Below are 21,440 nucleotides of genomic sequence, written 5' to 3'. Positions count from 1 at the left end.
TCTTGGATAGGCTTGAGAATTATGTTGGCATTTGTGGACTGGTACTAGAATGGTTTAGGTCCTATTTAACTGACCTTTACCACTTTGTCTATGTAAGCAAGGAATTGTCAAATCAAACAAAAGTATGGAGTGCCACAGGGATCAGTTTTAGGGCCTCTGCTTTTCTCTTTATATATGCTTCCCCTGGGAGATACATGTCTTCTACAGTGAAGAATTTGGGTGTTATATTTGATACCAATCTGTACTTTGAAAATCAAATTTCCAATATTTGTAGAACAGCATTCTTCCACCTCAGAAATATTGCCAAGTTGTGACACATGCTCTGTTGCTGAAAAACGAATTCATGCGTTCATAACCTCGACTAGATTATTGTAATGCATTACTGGGAGGATGTCCAGCAAGTTCAATAAATAAACTTCAATTTGTTCAAAATTCAGCAGCCAGAGAGCTGACTAGAACCAATAAATATGATCATATTAGCCCCATTTTATCGTCGTTACATTGGCTACCTGTTAAATTTAGTATTAATTTTAACATTTTGTTAACTACGTACAAAGCTTTGAATGGTCTAGCTCCATAGTACTTAAGTACCATGCTATATTCCATCACGTTCATTATGATCGCAAAATACTGGCCTGTTAATAGTTCCTAGAATATCAAAATCCAAAAAAGGAGGTAGATCCTTTTCCTATTTGGCTCCTAAACTACAGAATAGTCTCCCTAACATTGTTTGGGACACAGACACACAGTTTAAGTCTAGACTAAAGACTAATTTATTTAGCCAGGCATACACCTAATTTATCCATCAACTCACATTTATCAGGTTTTGGCAGACCTAACTAAAGCAGAATTGTATCATGATCTATAACTGCAAAAAATTGAATGGCATCTACGCTATTATTATTCCATTTGTATCAGGAATCCCGAGGTCACTAGAACCAGCCAGATCCTGCTCCGTTCCTGCTTGGTGTCGGACTCCGCTGCTATGTGTCTCTGAGTGATAACGACTAAATGCAGCCAGTGCCAGCCAGACATCAATTACGATGGAGTTCAGAGGATGAACTGATGCCAACTCCAACCATAAGACATGGGATACTTCATATGCCACTGCCTGAACCTTGGACTTAGGATAGACCTCACCTAAATGACCGGCCGTTTGAACTGCGATGCACCTCACTCATCTCTTCCTGTATCACCTTGGTCTAATGATGGACTACACTCCTGAACTGGAATACATAGACTATCAATTAACTGCCAACAAAAGCCTTCATCAGCCAACAAACAAAGGACAATGCATGTATGTAAACTTCTGCAGTTAATCCAGGATGGACTTCAAAGTCATTAGTCATTAATCTTACAGTTCATACAAAATCTTTGTTTAAACACTGGCCCTTAACACTTAGTTTACTAATTTTAAACCATGACTGGCTAACAGCATGAATATAATGCTAAGTACAGTATGTACAGTATGAGGGGAACTGGCACCCACAGTGAGCCTGGTTTCTCCCAAGGTTATTTTTCTCCATTAACCAACATCCTGTGGAGGTTTGTGGTGCTAGCCACAGTCACCTTTGGCTTGCTCACTGGGGTTCCAATACAATTATTATTTATATACAAAATTTACAATCAAACTACACAATGACTCGAAGACTTTATAGATATTAGTTTCATTTTCTGTTAATGCATGATTTTCTGTAGAGCTGCTTTGAAACTGTGTGTTAGCACTAAACAAATAAAAATGACTTGACATAGTGGTCTAAGCACACAACCCAGGAACCTGAAGATCAAGGTTCAATTATTTTAACAAAAGTGGAAACAGAAAAATAATTTTAGGGAATTTAGAATTAAAATATATTTATACATCCTTTTATAACCCCAAATTAAAGGAATATTTTAGAGGTTATCTTAAAATAATATATTAATCTAAAATGAAGTAACCTCATTTGGACAAGAGTGTACCTTTGTTATGGATTTGGCGGTTGAATTGTGAGTTCAGGGTGGGGCTATGCCATTAGTGGAGAAGGCAAGAAGTACCACCTGAGGCATCACATGAGCTGGACAGGCCCACCCACAAATCTTTCCATCTAAACCTGTCCCATAACCGAGACCATAAGACAGTTATTCAAATGGGAAATCAGAGTTCAATTCCCAGGGTAGACACACGTTTCATTTAAGGAGATTGCCTGAGTCTAAAGCATTTGATATTCCATTTTTTAATCTCTTTTGCCTTCACCTAACCTTAACCCATATTAAGTACATGTAGTTACCTTCTATTTCTCAGTACTTTCATTATACTTACAGCGTAATTAAGTACACATTCTGTAAAAAAATGCAACTATAATTTTTTTCCAATACATCCTTGCAGTCATGGGACCACTAAATCAGTGGTGGGGACTCTGATTCTTGAGATAAGGGACAAGTTTTTATTTTTTAATACCAAATTAATTTGAACTGAATATATTTGTAGACAATGGTCTCAGCTAACAAACTATTTAAGGGAACAGGTTTTTATAAAAACACTTTCTGAAAATGTACATTTAGTCACGTCTCCATCAGACACTAAAAAGCATGCTATTGTAATCTGATCCATCCAACAGGAGTGCAAAGGCTTAAATTGTTTAACAATATTGGTCAGTAAGAGTTGTGAATACATAAAAAATAAAAAAAATTCTTGCAACTTCATATTTTGACATTTTTTCCACAAGTTTCCATGTTCAAACTTCTTGAGTGACATGTACTACTAGCTCATTCATGCTCTACTCTAACACACAATTTTACTTTTACTCTACCTGCATGTCAAATGTGAAAACAGTAAATGTCAAGTTGAGTCTGACATTCACACAAAGACAAGAACACCAGATGAACTTTTATTTTATTTAGCAAAAGGTGAGGGGTTTTATGCAGTCAGCACACAAGCTCCTCCAACACCCTTGATCTTCTCCTCAGCTCTTCTGCTGAAGAACTTTGCCTTCACGATGACGGGCTGCTTGGGCAGTTTGCCTTTTCCCAACACCTTGAAGTAGCCCTACAAAAGACAAACGGGCAATTCCAGCGTTACGGAGACATTTGCAGTGAAAACATGAAATTTAACTTCATTATGTGACACTCTCATTGCCAATATATCAAACCATTTGTACATTTAATAATAGACCCCTGCAGAAGAAAATGTTCAGTCTTGATTTTTACGTTCAACTTCCTTACAACTTCTGAATGTTTTGTTGTGGTATCAGGAATCACCAAATTTCACTTGGATTGGTACAGACCACTGAAATTTCAGTACTGAGGAATGAGGACCTGGGAGTCTCCAAATTTCCTTCTCTCACTGTCAGTATGAAGGTACTCCATGAAGATTACCTCAAGATCTAAGCACTGAATCATATTGTATTTGGGCTTATTTTAATGGGGAGCATCTGTTCAAGTAATGGTTTTACATATTTTGCTTATGTTTCATAAAAAAATAAATAAGTGAAATAATCCACATAACATTTGCTTGCACATACAAATAAACAGTCCGAGCGTGAAACAATATGCTTTTATTCTATTCATTAGTTAACAAAATGTCAATTGAAAATAAATGACTTTCTAACACTATTTGCCATACAAATTGTCCAGTACACTGACAATGTTTTTACTGATGAAACATTTTGTAGGGATGCGAGTTGTGACCACGGACTTAACGGTAACAAACAGTAATCCTATTTGATAGCACAATGTTATGGTGAAGAGTATATTTGAACTGACTGCATGAAGTAATTCTGTATAAGGCAGAGCATGCGAGCAGAGCTGTGATAATTCCACCTGAGCGGACAGCGCCTTTGTGAAGATTCCACTCTGTTCGCTCAGGCCGCTCGCTCAACCCAGAATGCGCTTCGTGATATGCTGGTTTGGGAACCTGCGAAATAAACAATAGGCCTAAGGGAGTTTAAACACTGAGTGAAGTTGCAAACCTTATAGCCTACATACGTGCAAAGTATAAATCAAAGTTAAGAATGAGGAAATCGAAATGGAGTGTGGAGAGACCATGAGAATTAGCGAATATACCTTTTAGAATGCGTCACATTGCCAGAAAGCACAAGAATGTGCTATGCGAACATGGTAGTGCAGCAAAAGGTGAGCTAGTAGGCTACACTACCATTCGATATTAATAGATAAGTAGATAGTAAGGTGACTTGTTGTTTTGCAATCATGTCAGGACAGCTGTCTGCAAGATGCAGGCCCGACGTTAGAGCAAAAGAGAGAAAAACAAATCACTGCTCTTTTATGGATAACTTAATACGCCCTTTAAAAATGAACACAAAATTAGGATGAGAAATTTCTCATTTAAATTTACAAACCTTAAGTCTGATAGCATTAAATCAGTAACCTATTCATGTATCAAATCTACAGTAGCCTAATAATCATTCCGTGGAGACAACTGAAGAAAAATTATGAATTTCACTTTTACCTGTATTTCCTGGTACCAGTCCATGTTTTCATTATTGCCATAAATGATTCAAACTTTAAAGTTGAAAAGATTGATTTGCATGTATGCGAGTTTCTGCGCCACCGCACATACACTGGCAGCCAAAAGTTCGGAATAATGTACAGATTTTGCCGTTTCGGAAGGAAACTGGTACTTTAATTCACCAAAGTGGCATTCAACTATTCACAAAGCATAGTCAGGACATTACTGATGTAAAAAACAGCAACATCACTATTTGAAAAAAGTCATTTTTGATCAAATCTACACAGGCCCCATTTCCAGCAGCCATCACTCCAACACCTTATCCTTGAGTAATCATAATAAATTGCTAATTTGGTACTAGAAAATCACTTGCCATTATATCAAACACAGTTGAAAGCTATTTGGTTTGTTAAATTAAGCTTAACATCGTCTTAGTGTTTGCTGTTGAGTTGCCACAGTATGCAATAGACTGGCATGTCTTAAGGTCAATACTAGGTCAAAATGGCAAAAAAGAAAACGCTTTCAAAAGAAACTCGTCAGTCAATCATTTTTTTGAGGAATGAAGGTTATACAATGCTTGAAACTGCCAAAAAACCTGAAGATTTCATACAAAAGGTGTACACTACAGTCTTCCAAGACAAAGGACAACTGGCTCTAACAAGGACAGGAAGAGATGTGGAAGGCCTAGTGCTACAGGAAGCGTGGGGTGAAATGTCACCGGAGTATCTGGACAAACTGACAGCTAGAATGCCAAGGATCTGCAAAGCTGTCATTGCTGCACGTGGAGGATTTTTTTATGAGAACTCTGTAGTTTAACCCTTGTGCGACCTTCGGGACATTTTTTTGTCTTTCATTTTTGTTTTTTCAATCATTTTGGCTTTGTTAATGGCAACGGCAAAATTTTTGCCAAAGCTGTGTATTTTGTGAGGGATTTTGATATTTCAACCTCCGTTCCTATAATACAGAGTGTACACAAAATAGTTACACTCATTGTAACAAAAATGTCCCCACTGAAACCCATTAAAACTGCAATATTTGATCCCAGTGCCATTAAAGCATAAAATCATGAATTCTATATTATGATGCTTTCATTCCAGAGCCCCGGCTTGAAAATGTAAATTTTTTTATATTTTCCACCAGATGGTGCCATTTTTCTCATGTTTAACCTATGGAGCAAATACATGCTTTTTTCCTATTTACTGTTTGCTGTATTATGGAGCACTGCAGGCCAATTGAATAAATGATGCAGCTAAAATGTTGTGGGTGTGTTGGTATGGATGTCAGAGTGTGTTTTGTAAGTGTGCATTGAGAAATCTGTGTGTGTAAAAAAACGTGGCATTTAAAGGGTTAAAATGAATGAATATTTGGTAGTTATGATCAGGACTGATGTTGGTTAAAAAAAATTAACTCATTGAATGTAATAATAATAAATATATAATATTATAGCAGTTCTTTTGAAGCAGACATTTTTGTCCTCCGGGTAACATTTTTCTATTGACGCACAAGGGTTAAGACGTTCTGAAAAAAAAAATTCAAATTATAAATGTAATTTTTCACATTATTAATGTCCTGACTATACATTGTGATCAGTTGAATGCCACTTTGGTGAAGGCATTATTACATATTACTTAAAAAAAAATGTTAAGACATTATTTGAAGATGTTCAATGACATGTGCTAACAGAGAAATATTTGACTGATTACAAATGATAACGAAGGTCTGGTAGACCGTTGCTCATTTGGGCAGTTGCTCGGGCCACTACAGCCACCCCAGGAATTAGTCTTGGTGACAGGAGATTCCAGTGCACAACAATACAATACAGCAACAAATAAAAAAAAAAAAAAATGTAATAAGTATATTTGTCTTGTGTATTCTATATACACACACACGTAGTGCAAATACAGATCTGTTATATACAGTAAGGGAATGTAATGGCAGAAGAGGTAGGATGTGTTGGATAAATATAAAAAGACTAAACTGTGTATTGCACATAATTATTGCTCAATGGGGCAGTTTTAACTGTTCATGATATGGATAGCCTGAGAGAAAAAAGTTGTTCCTGTGCCTGACGGTTCTGGTGCTCAGAGATCTGTAGAGTCGGCCAGAAAGCAACAGTTCAAAAAGGTAGTGGGTAGGGTGAGTCGAGTCTAGAGTGATTTTTGCAGCCTTTTTCCTCACTCTGGAAGTGTACAGTTCTTGAAGGGAGGGCAGGGGGGCAACCAATAATCCTCTCAGCAGTCCGAACTGTCCTTTGTAGTCTTCTGATATCTGATTTCGTAGCTGCACCAAACCAGACCGTTACTGAAGTGCAGAGGGCAGACTCAATGACTGCTGAGTAGAACTTATCAGCAGCGCCTGTGGCAGGTTGAACTTCCTCAACTGGCGAAGGCCCTCTGCTGGGCCTTTTTCACAATGGAGTCAATGTGGGTCTCCCACTTCAGGTCCTGTGAGATGGTAGTGCCCAGGAACCTGAATTACTCCACTGCTGCCACAGTGCCGTTTAGAATGGTGAGGGTGGTCAATGTAGGGGTGTTCCTCCTCAAGTCCACAATCATCTCCACAGTTTTGAGTGTGTTCAGCTCCAGGTTGTTTTGACTACACCAGTGAGCCAGCCGTTCAACCTCCCTTCTGTATACAGACTCATTGTCATATTGGATGAGGCCAATGACAGTAGTGTCATCTGCAAACATCAGGAGCTTGACAGAAGGGTCCTTGGTCATTTGTATACAGAGAGAAGAGTAGTGTGGAGAGCACACATCCCTTGGGGGCACCTGTGCTGATTGTACATGTGCTGGAAGTGAATTTCCCATCTCACTAGCTGCTGCCTGTCCGTCAGAAAGCTGGTAATCCACTGACAGACAGATGTGGGAACAGAGAGTTGGTGTAATTTAGTCTGGAGAATAGCTGGGACGGGGTTGAAAGCCGAACTGAAGTCCACAAAAAGGATCCTTGCAGGTCTGTCCAGATGTTGCAGGATATGATGCAATCCCATGTTGACAGCATAATCCACAGACCTGTTTGCTCGATAAGCAAATTAAAAGGTGATCTAGAAAGTAGGGATGCACCTATCATGATTTTTCATGGCCGATTCTGACTGCTGATTTTCTACAAGCAAATGGGCCGATACCAATTGGCGATTTTTTTCTTTAAGCAACAGACAAGAATGAATGAAAGTTAATCAAAACGATATTTGCTCTTTTACAGGCCAAACTGGCCTTAAATGGAAAAAAATATATATATCTGTAGCTATGTGAAATTAGAGGCAACAACTGCATATTAAGCACTAGTGGTGCACCGATCAGGAAATTTGAGGCCGATAAGATCTATTTTTATTGTATTTTTTTTTTTTACATGAAGATCGGCCAATACAGATTTTTTTTTAAAGTGCACTTTTGCAAGTTATATGCTGCAGTTATGTTTATGCCTCACACAGTAAAATTACAGTAACACTTTACAAAAAGTTTCAATTTATTTAACATTGTTTATTAGTTCATGTTAACTACAGTAATGTTATTTACAACATATACAATACATTTTTAAAATCAAAAGCTGTATTAGTAACATTAATGCACTATGAACTAACAATGAACAATTGTATTTTTATTAACTAACATTGTTGTAAAAATCTATTGTTCATTGTTCATGATACCTAATGCATTAATGTTAAAGAATTGAGACCTTTTTATTGTGTTACCAAAACTACATTAAAATTACATTAATTGTGAATTGCTAACATTTATTTGTATTGAAATCAGTTATTAATAGTTATGTTGTCAATATCAAAAAGTCATTGTGACATACTGGCAACCAGTAAAAACCATGAGAGCATCACACACCGCAGAGATACATTCAAAAATAAGAAAAATATATCCATTACAAGCTCTAAAACTGCTCTAGAGAGAAATCATTAATATCTGATTTGTTTACGGTCTTTGGTGTCTTGTTGTATCACAAATCACTAATTAAGCAAATGTGTCAAGATGTGGTGTCGCTATTGAATGTTGAACAGTTATATCTGTTATTAGTGGTACTGTGACCAACATTAATCTGATTTAAATTAGGATCCTCACAGAATAGTGCTGGGATGAGTGACTGATGAGATATTGAGAGCACCTGCAGAGCGTGCATGTTTGATTGACACAGTGCGCGCTCATGTTGAAGGTTGTGAAGCTGAAAGCGCTCATGATTGCTCAAATAGTCTCTATAGCTCAACATGTCTGATCGTTACGACTCGCGTCATGTATTTGCATGTTTGTTTAATTTGTTTTTATACCCGTTAAGCAGCCTCTTTATCCTCTTCCTGCTCACACGAGTCAGAATTACTACCATAATCACTCTAGAAAATGGGCAGCTTAATATTCATACGTGTAATTCTTACACATTTTTAAAAACCGGCATATTCATCTGAATTACATAATGTCTGAAAATTTAAATTCGTGAATGCTTAGAATTGCCAACAACTCACCCTCCAGAGGCCATTTTGTCATGCATCAAGGGCTGAGAAAGCGCTCATTCTTTAGAGTAGCAGAGTGTGTGATTCCCTGCGTGCTGTAAAAAAGATCGGCCCTAAATCCAGGCACGATCGCTGATCACAGATTTAAGACGAATATCGGCCGATTCCGATCGGTGGCCGATCGATCGGTGCACCCCTACTAGAAAGGGTCCAGTAATGTCCTTCAGGTGGACCAACACCAGTCTCTCAAATAATTTCATGACCACAGACGTCAGGGCGATGGGTCTGTAGTCAATAACTGTTGTGATTTCGGGTTTCTTTGGGACAGGAATGATGACTGAGCGTTTGAAGCAGCATGGGACTTCACACTGGTCCAGTGATCTATTGAAGATCAGTGTGAAAATGGGGGCCAGCTGGTTAGCACAGTATTTTAGACAAGCGGGTGAAACGCCGTCTGGGCCTGGTGCTTTCCTTGTCTTTTGTTTTCGGAAGAAAATGCACACCTCTTCACAGATCTTAAGTGCGGGTTGAGTAGCGGGGGGGGGGGTTGCAGTAGGTGTTGGTGTTTGTGGGAAGTGAAGATCAGATTAGGTATGGGGTGTGAGATTGGGCCTTTCAAATCTACAGTAGAACACATTCAAGTCGTCAGCCAGTTGTTGGTTCCCTACAATGTTGGGGGCAGGATGTCCTGTAGTTAAGTTGTTTCAGGCCACTCCACAGTGATGCAGGGTCGTTAGCTGAAAACTTGTTTTTCAGCTTATCAGAATAGATTCCTTTAGCCACTCTGCTTTCCTTATTCAAAAATTGATTGTACAAGACTTTATCTCCACCTCTGTAAGCATCCTCTTTGGCCTGATGAAGCTGCCCGATTTGTACTGTAAACCACGGTTTGTCATTGTTGTATGTTAAATAAGTCCTAGTAGGAATGCACATATCCTCACAGAAACGGATATACAGTTGCGCTCAAAAGTTTGCATACCTTGGCAGAAACTGTGAAATTTTGGCATTGATTTTGAAAATATGACTGATCATGCAAAAAAAAAATATTTTAAGGATAGTGATCATATGAAGCCATTTATCATCACATAGTTGTTTGGCTCCTTTTTAAATCATAATGGTAACAAATCACCCAAATGGCCCTGATCAAAAGTTTACATACCCTTGAATGTTTGGCCTTGTTACAGACACACAAGGTGATACAGGTTTAAATGGCAATTAAAGGTTAATTTCCAACACTGTGGCTTTTTAAATTGCAATTAGTGTCGGTGTATAAATAGTCAATAAGTTTGTTAGCTCTCACGTGGATGCACTGAGCAGGCTAGATACTGAGCCATGGGGAGCAGAAAAGAACTGTCAAAAGACCTGCGTAACAAGGTAATGGAACTTTATAAAGATTGATATAAAAGCATGTTCCACCGCCTCTAATTTTCCCTGTTAAATCCACGATGTGATCCGCTCTGAACAGCTGAAAGCCTGGCAATTTTTTTAAAGTTCAATTCAATTTCATAATCAAAAGTCTAGTCAAATGAATCCAAACTTTAAATGAAAATAGAACAATTAGTTTGTAACAAATTTATTTTTTATTCAAATGAAGTGCTTTATTAAAAATCCTCACAACACTGCTCTTATTTTAGTCAAATAAAGTACTGCACAACAGAGCATCACATTATAAATGAAAACATTGATAAACTTCTATTCAGTACAACAGCACTTTTGCTTGTAGGATATTGCTAGAATCATTATCATAAAATCAGGGATGCAAACTCATGAGGCGAGAAAAAAAGGTGAGAAATCACTGGTCCACGAACATGTTTTCCAGGGATATTTTTTTTTAAAGAATAGGCTAAAAAGCACCACTCCAGAGATTTAATGATTCAAGTACAGCAAACTAACTGCACAATTGTGCAGAATTAACTGTAAAAATAATGGGTAATTTTGTGTGGCTTGCTTCCGATTCACAAATTTGTTCGGTTTCATCAACTTACTAACTCAGCTCTTTTGGAGATGCCAATAGATGCCGTCTTCTAGGCTATGAGCGAGTCACTGAATCATCGTTCATGACTGAAATTTAGCAAGCGACTTTATAGTATTTAAGCATCATAAGAAAGCAGATCTATAATTTTAATTCAGTTTGTGAACCGCTGAGCATGACTTTTCATCTTAATAAAAACAATAAGTCTAATAATAATAATAGAGATTCATTAACGTCCTTACATTCTCCACAAATCTGCTGACTTCAGTACGTTAAAAAAAGTTTAAGCGTTATAGCAACAAAGCAGATCTATTATTTTCCTACAGTATTTAAACTGAGCATGACTTATGAGAAAAGACTACAATAGTTTCAATAATGTCCTTTCGTCATTGCAAAGCCCATTTGCCATGAGTTGAGTCGAAGTGTCAACACTCTACTCAACGCCAGTGTCAAACGGCGCTTTACCCTTCACAAGAGAGTCACGGAGGGGTGATTTTACAAGCTTGCCATATAAAAAAGCGGAAGGTGTGCACAAACATTGAAATCATGTATCTGGAAGAGAAAAAAAAAAAAATGGCAATTGCTTAGTATGCAGAAAGTAAAAAGGACTCGTTTGTGTCAAGGTTTTCTTGTGAAAGAAACAGCAATGAAGCCCCACTCACGTGTTAATCAACAACTTCGCTAATAATATTAAATATTCAATGTATTAATAAAAATATTTTGATATATTACTATATTAAAATTATTTACATATAAATTGATTGTGCTGTGAGGATCTTTAAAGAATCACTTCATTTGATAAATAATCCAATGGGGGAAAAAATAATTGTTTTCATTTAGTTCTATGACCCATTTTAAGATCACAAAAACCACAAACAGAGGTAGCCAAAAAGCCAAGTGACCATCACATTTGAGGTGTAAACGGTAATCCGTCCTGATGCATCCCAGATAGCAGTGAAGCCCCAACCCTCACCTGTCAATCAACAACTGAGCTAAAACAAGAGTTCACACTTACTGGTTACGAGCGGCTTTAAAAGGAAATAATCATCCAATCTGAAAACATGAAAAAGCGGATACAAACAAGCATGAGAACTTCACAGATCTTCATCAAGTGTGGCCGATATCAACATGCAGGGACACGGATGACGAGCACACGGATGACCTCAGCAAATACAGGTACTGCACTAAAATAACTATTATTCGAAACCTTGCAATTATGCTTAGATTAAATTTCAGTAATCGGTATTAACTGCACTTGTCTTTTCACAGTTTATTATTATGCAGTAATACAATGACAGTAATTGATATGTCGTTAAAAGCCTCTGTAGACGGCGTGTAAGTCAGAGTGCTTGAGAAGTGGTTCATCTTCACACGCTCTCAAGGGAGTTGCTTGTGACTTCCCGAGATGCTCGGAGTTCAACTGAATGAAACAAGTGCTTTTTCCTGCACGCTCATGAGACAGCATGCAGGGAAAGACGAGGCTGAATCCAGCTTCTTAATCAACTGCTTTTTATTCAGTAAAAGGGCCTCGGTGCTTCAACACTACACAACTCTATCACTGGCGAGTTAAATATTAATATTTAATTGCCAGTGGCTAATAACAGACATTTTTTGGTCACATAATGCGAAATTTACTCGCAATGTAGAGGGCTGTACAGTAGGGCTGCAACTAATGATTATTTTGATAATCGACTAATCTAACGATTATTAGAACGATTATTCGACTATTCGGGCGATTATTGCAACGGTTAATCATTCGCTCTAAACCGACTATTCAGCTTGTGCCCCGACATAAAAGGTTGTATTAAACGTGCTTGATAACAATAAAGGACAAAATCATCTTTTAAAAATACCTCTAAATGACATTCACTAAATTAAAGGGAAAAAACACTGTTTAATTCAGTAAAAATTTCACTACAAAAAAATCCTATTGTTATAAAGTGTATTTGTCTTTTTTTCCCATTTAAAATGGTCTAAAAATCCTTAAAACAAGATACATTGTCTTGAGAAGTAACATAAGATAATTAGACTTGCTTTAAGAGAATGCATCTTAAATATAAGTGTTTTGTATAAGTGTATTTTTTCAGTTGGTTATACTTCTGCAAGTGCAGTAAAGACAAAATACACTTATATTCAAGATCTATTCTCTAAAAGCAAGTCTAAACATCTTATATGCTGCTCAGGTGAATGCATCTTTTTTTAAAGGATTTTTAGATATTTTAAAATATTTGTATTTTTAATATTATATTCAACATTCTCAGATAAAAACAAAAAAAAAAATTATTCTGCAGTATAGCTGCTAAAATAAATGTACATTGTTTTAAAGGAGTTTTAGATATTTATATTGGAAAACAAGCCAAAACAAAATGTTTTGTTTTTTTTTTGCAGTGTATAATGGGGCGAAGCCTACCCTCTCTCACCTTTTTGTTCACTTCAATCCATCTTTAATTCACAAAAAAACAAAAACTCTCTCTTATTAATACTCGAGGGATGAGCGTCCCCGCAACAGAGTGTACCTCAGCCTGGTGCAGTTTCAATCTCTCCCCCTTAGATCGGGACACTTCGCGCAACTCATAGAAGAGGCACTGACCGCACAGAGAAATGCCAGTTTCCTTATTATTTTAACTTTAATATAGCTATAACGCATTAAATAGAACTGCATTAAAGATGTAACGCCGGGGTGTTTCCTTTTAAAGATGCTCGACACGCAAGTTTTGCTTAAGCTGAGCGTCAGCTCCGGCTCTGCTTATTCCACAACAAGAGTGCTTCTGTATTTACTTATTTTGTATTTTTGCATTATAATTCCCTCATACTTTGCGATCTACATCACCTGAAGCTGTTTGGAAAGTTTAGAGTGCGTCTGGACTGTGAGATGTATTTTCTTCCTCTCCTCAGTCAGGCGCGAGCTGCAGTGCTGCTCTTGTGTGCAATCATTAGAGTTTCATATGATCTTGTTACGTTAAGATCAAACGACTATTGGACAACGAAAATTTTTGTCTGCAATTTTTTATTGCCAACGTTGTCGATAACGTCGACTAATCGTTTTAGCCCTAATGTACAGACATCGCCTTTCAATCAACTCCCTAACGTGCTGCGCATTTTGTGTTTTAGGGTAATATGAGGTCAACATTCGGTTGTAACACGGATGATTTGTGTTAATACACACTGCATCAAAAAAAGAAAGGTAGAGGGATTTAAAGACTAGTCTTCCACTGGCCACGACATGATGCACAGGGTGAAATACTCGCTCAATTCACCGACTTGTGCAGCCGAACTGCTCCGTTTTACAGCTCCACTTAACTGGAAGAATGGGATGAGAAAAGCTGAATCCGGATCAGTGACTCCAAGTCACTTCTACCTCGATTGTGCATGCAGAGAAAACTTTTCTAAAAAGATTCTACATTTTTGTTTTATAATAAAAAAGTAGTTTGATTCATGAAACAAACCATTTTTGACATTGTTAGCATTAAAAACTATTCCATTCAAGTTGTATCAACATGCGCCTTTGAAGTTGTGGCATCTGTACACACCGTGGATAAACTCAAAACAAGCGTGCATTGAGATCACTTAAGTGAAAAATATTCATTTATTCATCAGACTTATTCCTTGAACATGTCAGGCTGGAAATACCCACTGAATTTTATCCTGAATTTTGAAAAACATCTTAAGCTGACTCTGATATTGTCAATGGGCACAGCACATGACATACGATGCAGGTTCAAGTGGTGGACTTTGCTGTTTAATATAAGACAGTGGTTATTCTTCATTATTTATATTGGCTGCCATGTTGATGGAAAACAAATCATGCATATTCGTGTTACTGTTTCTTTATTATAAATATGACGTGAAGACCCAATTTCTAAATATCTGTTTGTTTACCATGTTGTTTTGACATGAGTGTTGTACAGTAGCTAGCATGACCTGTAATGTCTCTTGTATGCAATGCATGGTTTATTTGTATGGTATGCATAGCAGAAGAGAAAGTGGCTGTGAGAAAAAAAGTTACGCAAAAGTAACGCTTTACTTTCCATACAAACTTGTTACTTTTGAGTAACGCAATATTCTAACGAATTACTTTTAAAAGTAATGTTACCCAACACTGTTCAGCAGTAGTATCAAGCACAGACTCTATTTGATTCTTGCCCACGGTCAAACGCTCACATGAATTTGACATGTTTGGGGAAAAATTAATGCACAATGAACCGTAAAAAGGTCCTAGTGTGACTATTACACTGCAAAAGGAAGCAATTAAATATACTGTCTGCATGTGCTGCGAACTCCACTATAGTTAAATACTGTGAAGCCCCTAATTTACTAAAATCACAGCATTTAAAGCATCAGACGTGCAGTGCAGTGCGTGTTGTAACAGATGACAGAACTGAGCGCTTATTCACTGTAAAGCACATAGTGCCTGCAGACTATGTTTATATAATTAAAACCACAGCATTTCTTACATTAATAAGCGCACTGGGTCATTTAAACAACTGTTTATACAGAGGTGTGAAAACACACAAACTATTAACTTGCAACAGATGTATGTTAATACTGTACATTACAATGTAACATTCACTAAAACTTATATTTCAGGGTGGGGTGGGTGATTGGGAGGGGTTATAGTGGGGGTTTAATGTTAAATGTGATTGATTCATTATATGTTGTGGGTTTTTCTTTGTTAAGTTTATGAATCAAAAATATTAATTGAAAAAAAAAAACATTTCACAATAATTATATTAATGCTTAAGCAATAGGCTCTCTCAAGCTAGAGTGCTGTTGTACTGAATAGTTGTCAGCGTTTTCATTTATAATGTGATGCTCTGTTGTGGGGGGGGGGGGGGGGGGGGGTTATAAGGCTGTACTTTGACAAACTTTGAAGCAATGCTTAATTAAAAACACCAAGTACACATGCAGTTGTTTAACTTATTTACATTGATATTTAACCATATCACTGGGATTTTTTTTTTTTTTTTTTTTTTTTTTAGGAAATTAGTATTGAGAACCCTGAAATTTTAATGGTTATTGGTTTACTGGTACTACTGAAACTTTGGTATCATGAATCTAATGTGATCACGAAAGAGAGACCCTTCCACTAGAAATCCAAATGCAAGTGATCTCAGGAGAATATTCTTAAGACCAGGTGAAGACGGGGTTTAATGTTGGCATGAAATGAAAATTCACCCTATTTTCTAAATGCATGTTCTTGATCTTATTGTGAACGATTCATCCATGCAAATGTTTTATTTTTTTGGACCTTGTGATCTTTAATCAAAATGTAATAGCTAGATCCGGTGAAATGACAGACGTCTTTCTGGTGACGTATGCAAGACTTCTCTAATCATTTAGTACATTTAAACACTGCCCCTTTCTTATAAATACCACAACCTTGCATAAAGTTGAAAGCAACGTCAATCACATGTTCGTGAAGTTGGCAAGGTGTATTTGTCTGTTTTCCTTCAAAACTATCGTTCTTTAAACCAAACTTCCTTGGTTAAGGGTCAGCTGGCTTGAATTTACATTTCGAATGAGGAATAACGGTGAATTTGCGGTTGTGAGACATTTTACACCTGAATTGCTGAGGTGATCACTAATGAATACAACGCTTCGGATGCCTGAGTTTATTTATATTTTTGAATGTAATTATCTTGGGATGAACAGCACAAGTGTTTTTTCCCCTTTATACACCGATCAGCCACAACATCAAAACCACCTGCCTAATATTGTCCCCCTTGTGCCACCAAAACAGCTCTGACCCAACGAGGCATGGACACCAAGACGTTAGCAGCAGATCCTTTAAGTCCTGTAAACTGCAAGGTGGGGCCTCCATGGTTCGGACTTGTTGGTCCAGCACATCCCATAGATCAGGGGATGGCAACCTTTTTGACATGGAGTGCCATCGTTTATTTTCCTAAACAATGGCTGTGCCAACACCCCAACCCCCCACAACATGCCCATGTATGTGATATTACAAAGTTGGAGTCCACTTCTGAAACTTTTTCTATTTTGCATTTTTCTAATTTATTTTTCATTACAAATATTATTAGCATAACGGTTTAAGTGAAAATTTGTGCAAAACCCCATGATTATGATTTTTGAGTTCTTTAATGAAAGAAAACTTGTCCTTTTGTACAAAATGAGTTAAAACAGTTAATGTCACAAATTTGCTTATTTGATTACTAATCACGAAATTGTGGAAACAAATATTTCTTATATTATGTCATACTTTTTTCGAAATCACACAGAGGGGTAATCACTAGCACGCAAGCAATAGCGAGAGATATACATTTTATTTATATGAAGTTTTCGCACCTGCATTCCAATCTACATCTTGATGTAATCCTTCCATGTGATTATGCAGTGTGTTTTCATCAGCTGAAAGGGAGACTAAACACTATTAAAGTGTGATGAGACTTGCGCTGCGCGTACAAGCCATTCGGGCATTACAAGCTGATCAACTATTTAGCCCATTTCAGTGAATCGCACCTACAAAATCCTAAAACTTTATTTCCAGGTTTAATTTATATTTTGAATAAACTCAGATTTTGAACCCCATGATGTGGGATTGTTTTCTCTTTTAATCGTTTAATGTGATTTTGAGTGTGACCATTGTTTAAGGAGGATGTAACTGTATGCTGGATTGGAAATCTCAAGGATTAATAGCGGTGTTTTCCTTACTACATCACGTGTTGTTCTGAAAGCAAAAAAGAACTAAATGAAACACGGAATGTAGTCTGTCACCTGCGCAGACTGACAGAAGCAAAGCAGGTGTTTACTCACGTGATTAACCAAAATTGAAGCACTGCCAGTTTGTGATGCGCGAATGGCTTGCACGCGCTCCGCGAGTCTGTTGGGTATACTGTAATCTCGTCACATTTTAACTTTTTGTTTAGGTCTCCCATTCAGCTAAAGAAAATCACACTGCGTGATCATGAGGTTTACATCAAGATGCATATTGGAATGCAGGTGCTGGCACATGTGCCATAGGTTGCTGACCCCTGCCATAGATGCTCAATTGGATTGAGATCTGGGGAATTTGGAGGCAAGTCAACACCTTGAACTCTGTCATGTTCCTCAAACCATTTCTGAACAATTTTTGCAGGGTGCATTATCCTGCTGAAAGAGGCCAAAGCCATCAGGAAATACCGTTGCCATGAAGGGGTGTACGTGGTCTGCAACAATTTTTAGGTAGGTGATACGTGTCAAAGTAACAACCAAGGTTTCCCAGCAGCACATTGCCCAGAGCAACACACTGCCTCCGCAGGCCTGCCTTCTTCCCATGGTGCAACCTGATCTAAAAGAAAACATGATTCATCAGACCAGGCCACCTTCTTTCATTGCTCAATGGTCCAGTTCTGACACTCACGTGCCCATTGTAGGCTCTTTCGGCAGTGGACAGGGGTCAGCATGGGCACTCCGACCGCTCTGCAGCTACGCAGCAAGCTGCGATTCATTGTGTGTTCTGACAGCTTTCTATCATGGCCAGCATTAAGTTTGTCAGAAATCTGTGCTACAGTACCTCTTCTGGGACTGGACCAGACGGGCTAGCCTTCACTCCCCACACGCATCAGTGAGCCTTGGGCGCCCATGACCCTGTTGCTGGTTCACCGGTTGTCCTTCCTTGGACCACTTTTGGTAGGTACTAACCACTGCAACACCCCACAAGACCTGCCGTTTTGGAGATGCTCTGACCCAGTCGTCTAGCCATCACAATTTGGCCCTTGTCAAAGTTGCTCAGATCCATACGTTTGCCCATTTTTCCTGCTTCAAACACATGAAATTCAAGAGCTGACTGTTCACTTGCTGCCTAATATATAATAAATGTTATTCACTTCACGTCAGTGGTTTTAATATTGTGGCTGATTGGTGTAATGTATTGCGATTCTAAATGTTAAAATATGGTTCTCTTTTACTCACTTGTTTTTCAACGGCTACAGCCTTTTCGTAAGTAAAGACCGCAATGTACTCGTGCCTTTATGTTGTCAGTTTGATAATGCGCTGAGATCGCTGCTCAATTTCACGGATAACCGGCTCTGACTCGAGCAGCACAGTGGTAGGGGTGTGTGTCCACTGCAAACTCACATTCACATATGCCTCTGTTCCACTATGCAATGGCCATATTTTCACAATCCAATCAACAACCAATGGATAAACTAAAATCCCCACCCTACAATTTTTTCTTATTCGATAAGCTGTTTCACTTGGAAATAAATCACAATACCGAAGTCAGTCGCAACTTCTGTTTCATGTTGACTTTAATTCATTTGATTAGACAGGTTAAAAATAAAAATAAAACACTTTAAAAACAGAATTCAGAAAAAATAGAATTTGTAAAATTTCATAGGACCCTGGACATGTTTCAAAGATCCGTCAGATGATCATTCATTCATTCATAAGATTTTGTTCAGAAGTTACTTACAGCGCGCACAACATCTATGATGGGTGCTGGTCCGTCAGGTTTCTTGCTGTAGTTCACTCGCGTCTGCTCGCTGACCAGCGTCCACAGTTTATCCAGGTTAATTGTGGGGCAGAAGACAGTGTTTTTCTTCAGGTGATAGTGCCTCATGCCCACCTTACCAAAATAACCTGGATGACTGGAGCAGACACATGCGTTCACATTCACAATGGCTCTACAAGCAAATGTCAAGAGTAGGTCTATCACATTAATCACAAGGGTCGAGTCACTTCATAAATGATAAGTATTGCATGCTGGTCACAAATAAAAGGCAACAGGATATGCAGTCGAACACTAGGGCTTTCGTTTTCAGTAAATCAACCATTTATTCCAAATAATACAACTCATGATGCAGCTTCTCTTTCATTTGTATTTTTTATAACTTGGTGTGAAATAACAAGATGATCCAAATATAATTTTAGTCAAGAGGTTAAGTGCCATTTCGATCTCATATTGGTCAAATAACCCTTAGATTCAAAGTTTAATATGCAACGAAACAGAAAAATGTAAATGTGTCTGTTGACATTCATTTGACTGGACGCGATCAATGTGTGAATGCAAGATGAACAACAGCTGAAGTTTCAACCATACTGAGTGCAGACAGATACAGTCCGGTTCAAATCTACAGAACTCGCGCACATATTAACAATGCCAATGAAGTTTCATTAATGTTTAATACTCACTATTTATCGAAGTTGATTCTGTGATGATGCATTCCTCCGGCATTACCACGACCTCCAGGATGCTTCCTGTGCTTGCCTACACAACACAAAGCATGTGAAACTCTGCTTTGTACAAACATGACAGAAACTGCCTTCGTTATGATTTCTACAAATATTCACTTGTTTACTGACCAATACGCCCGTGCCCGTGGCTGACGTGACCGCGCAGCTTCCTAGTCTTGGTCTTCTTGGTCGGCTGTGAAGAAATCCCACATTTATGTCAAGTTTATATATTTAAAGTAGAGAAGGTAATATTTATGCATTATGATATCTTAATCACAGTGTAGTAACATTTGACACAATGCAGCGTTAAGGAGACGCGGCTACAAATCTAACAAACTCTCCACACCTCTGAAAACATCAACACAATACAGGCAAATAATGACGCGTAGACACATATGGAGTAACTCTGGTATGTTATACATCTCTTTTGACGCAAAATATTAAAGGATTGAGTAGGATTCTTGTTTTAATTACAGTGAGAGCACTCTTCATGAATACTCACCATCACGGCAGACAACGCAAAGAGGAAGTGAGCGTTGAGATCTCGCGAGATAACGCATGACGCGCCCGTCGAGCGAGATTACAGCGAGAGTGCGCCGCCAGCAGACAGGAGGACAGAAATGCACTATGTATTTATAAATTTTTTTCATTCAATGCCACAAGACAAGAACAAGAGGTATTTTTACATAGTCACACTCACAGTAATAACATCATTAATGTTGCCAGAAACTACACTTTTACATAAATTGCATTTTTTTTTACATGTTTTCAGTTTTTTTTTTCAGAAGGGTTAAAGTAATTAATAAAATGATAGAAATATGATTAACAATGAGCCCACTTCTTCTTGTGTATGTATAATTTAAAATAAAACTGTAGGCTACTTTAAATTCTTATCATCCAAAAAAATCATCTTCAAAATAAAACACATCAAATACACTATCACACATCCAAATTGTCTCTTCAAATAAGTTTCCAAGTCCTTTCAAAACACATACAATTATAAAACAAATGAAGAATTGTTTCTTTCAGAGAATTCACAAGCATATGAAATGTTCAGTTTAAGACATGTTTGTCTGGATAAATCCTATGCAATATTTAGTATGATTCGTCTTTAAATTTGTTATTGAGATAAAATCTATTTTGTATTTCTCATGCTTTGTCTCAAAATATACTTCCAAATAAAGAAGACCATAAAAATCTTGCTCCAGGAAATGAAATAAAGCAAATATTTTCCTTATTAGCTTATTACTGCAACAACCGCTCCACTGATGATGCCATTGCATCTACAATACTCACTGCTCTCTCCCACCTGTTTGTAGACTACAGCTCAGCATTCAACACCATAGTGCCCTCCAAGCTAGATGAGAAACTCAGGGCTCTGGGCTTAAACAGCTCGCTGT

The 21,440-nt window shown here is 37.7% G+C and overlaps 1 protein-coding gene across 1 annotated transcript; it reads right to left on the bottom strand.

The window, feature by feature from the left end:
- Positions 1-2,855: 2,855 nt before the first annotated feature.
- LOC127437579 (60S ribosomal protein L27a) lies at positions 2,856-20,611 on the bottom strand. The gene is made up of 5 exons (XM_051692591.1): positions 20,543-20,611; positions 20,170-20,233; positions 19,999-20,074; positions 19,280-19,454; positions 2,856-3,025 (listed from the first exon to the last, which is right to left on the bottom strand). The coding sequence occupies exons 1-5, from the start codon at positions 20,543-20,545 to the stop codon at positions 2,897-2,899; spliced, it is 447 nt and encodes a 148-aa protein (XP_051548551.1). The 5' UTR covers positions 20,546-20,611; the 3' UTR covers positions 2,856-2,896.
- Positions 20,612-21,440: the final 829 nt, after the last annotated feature.

The sequence above is a fragment of the Myxocyprinus asiaticus genome, chromosome 48 (assembly GCF_019703515.2).
Source record: "Myxocyprinus asiaticus isolate MX2 ecotype Aquarium Trade chromosome 48, UBuf_Myxa_2, whole genome shotgun sequence".
In the NCBI taxonomy this organism is placed as follows: Eukaryota; Metazoa; Chordata; class Actinopteri; order Cypriniformes; family Catostomidae; genus Myxocyprinus; species Myxocyprinus asiaticus.
The sequence above is the reverse complement of the archived record's forward strand: the minus strand, read 5'-3'. Positions and strand labels throughout refer to the sequence as shown.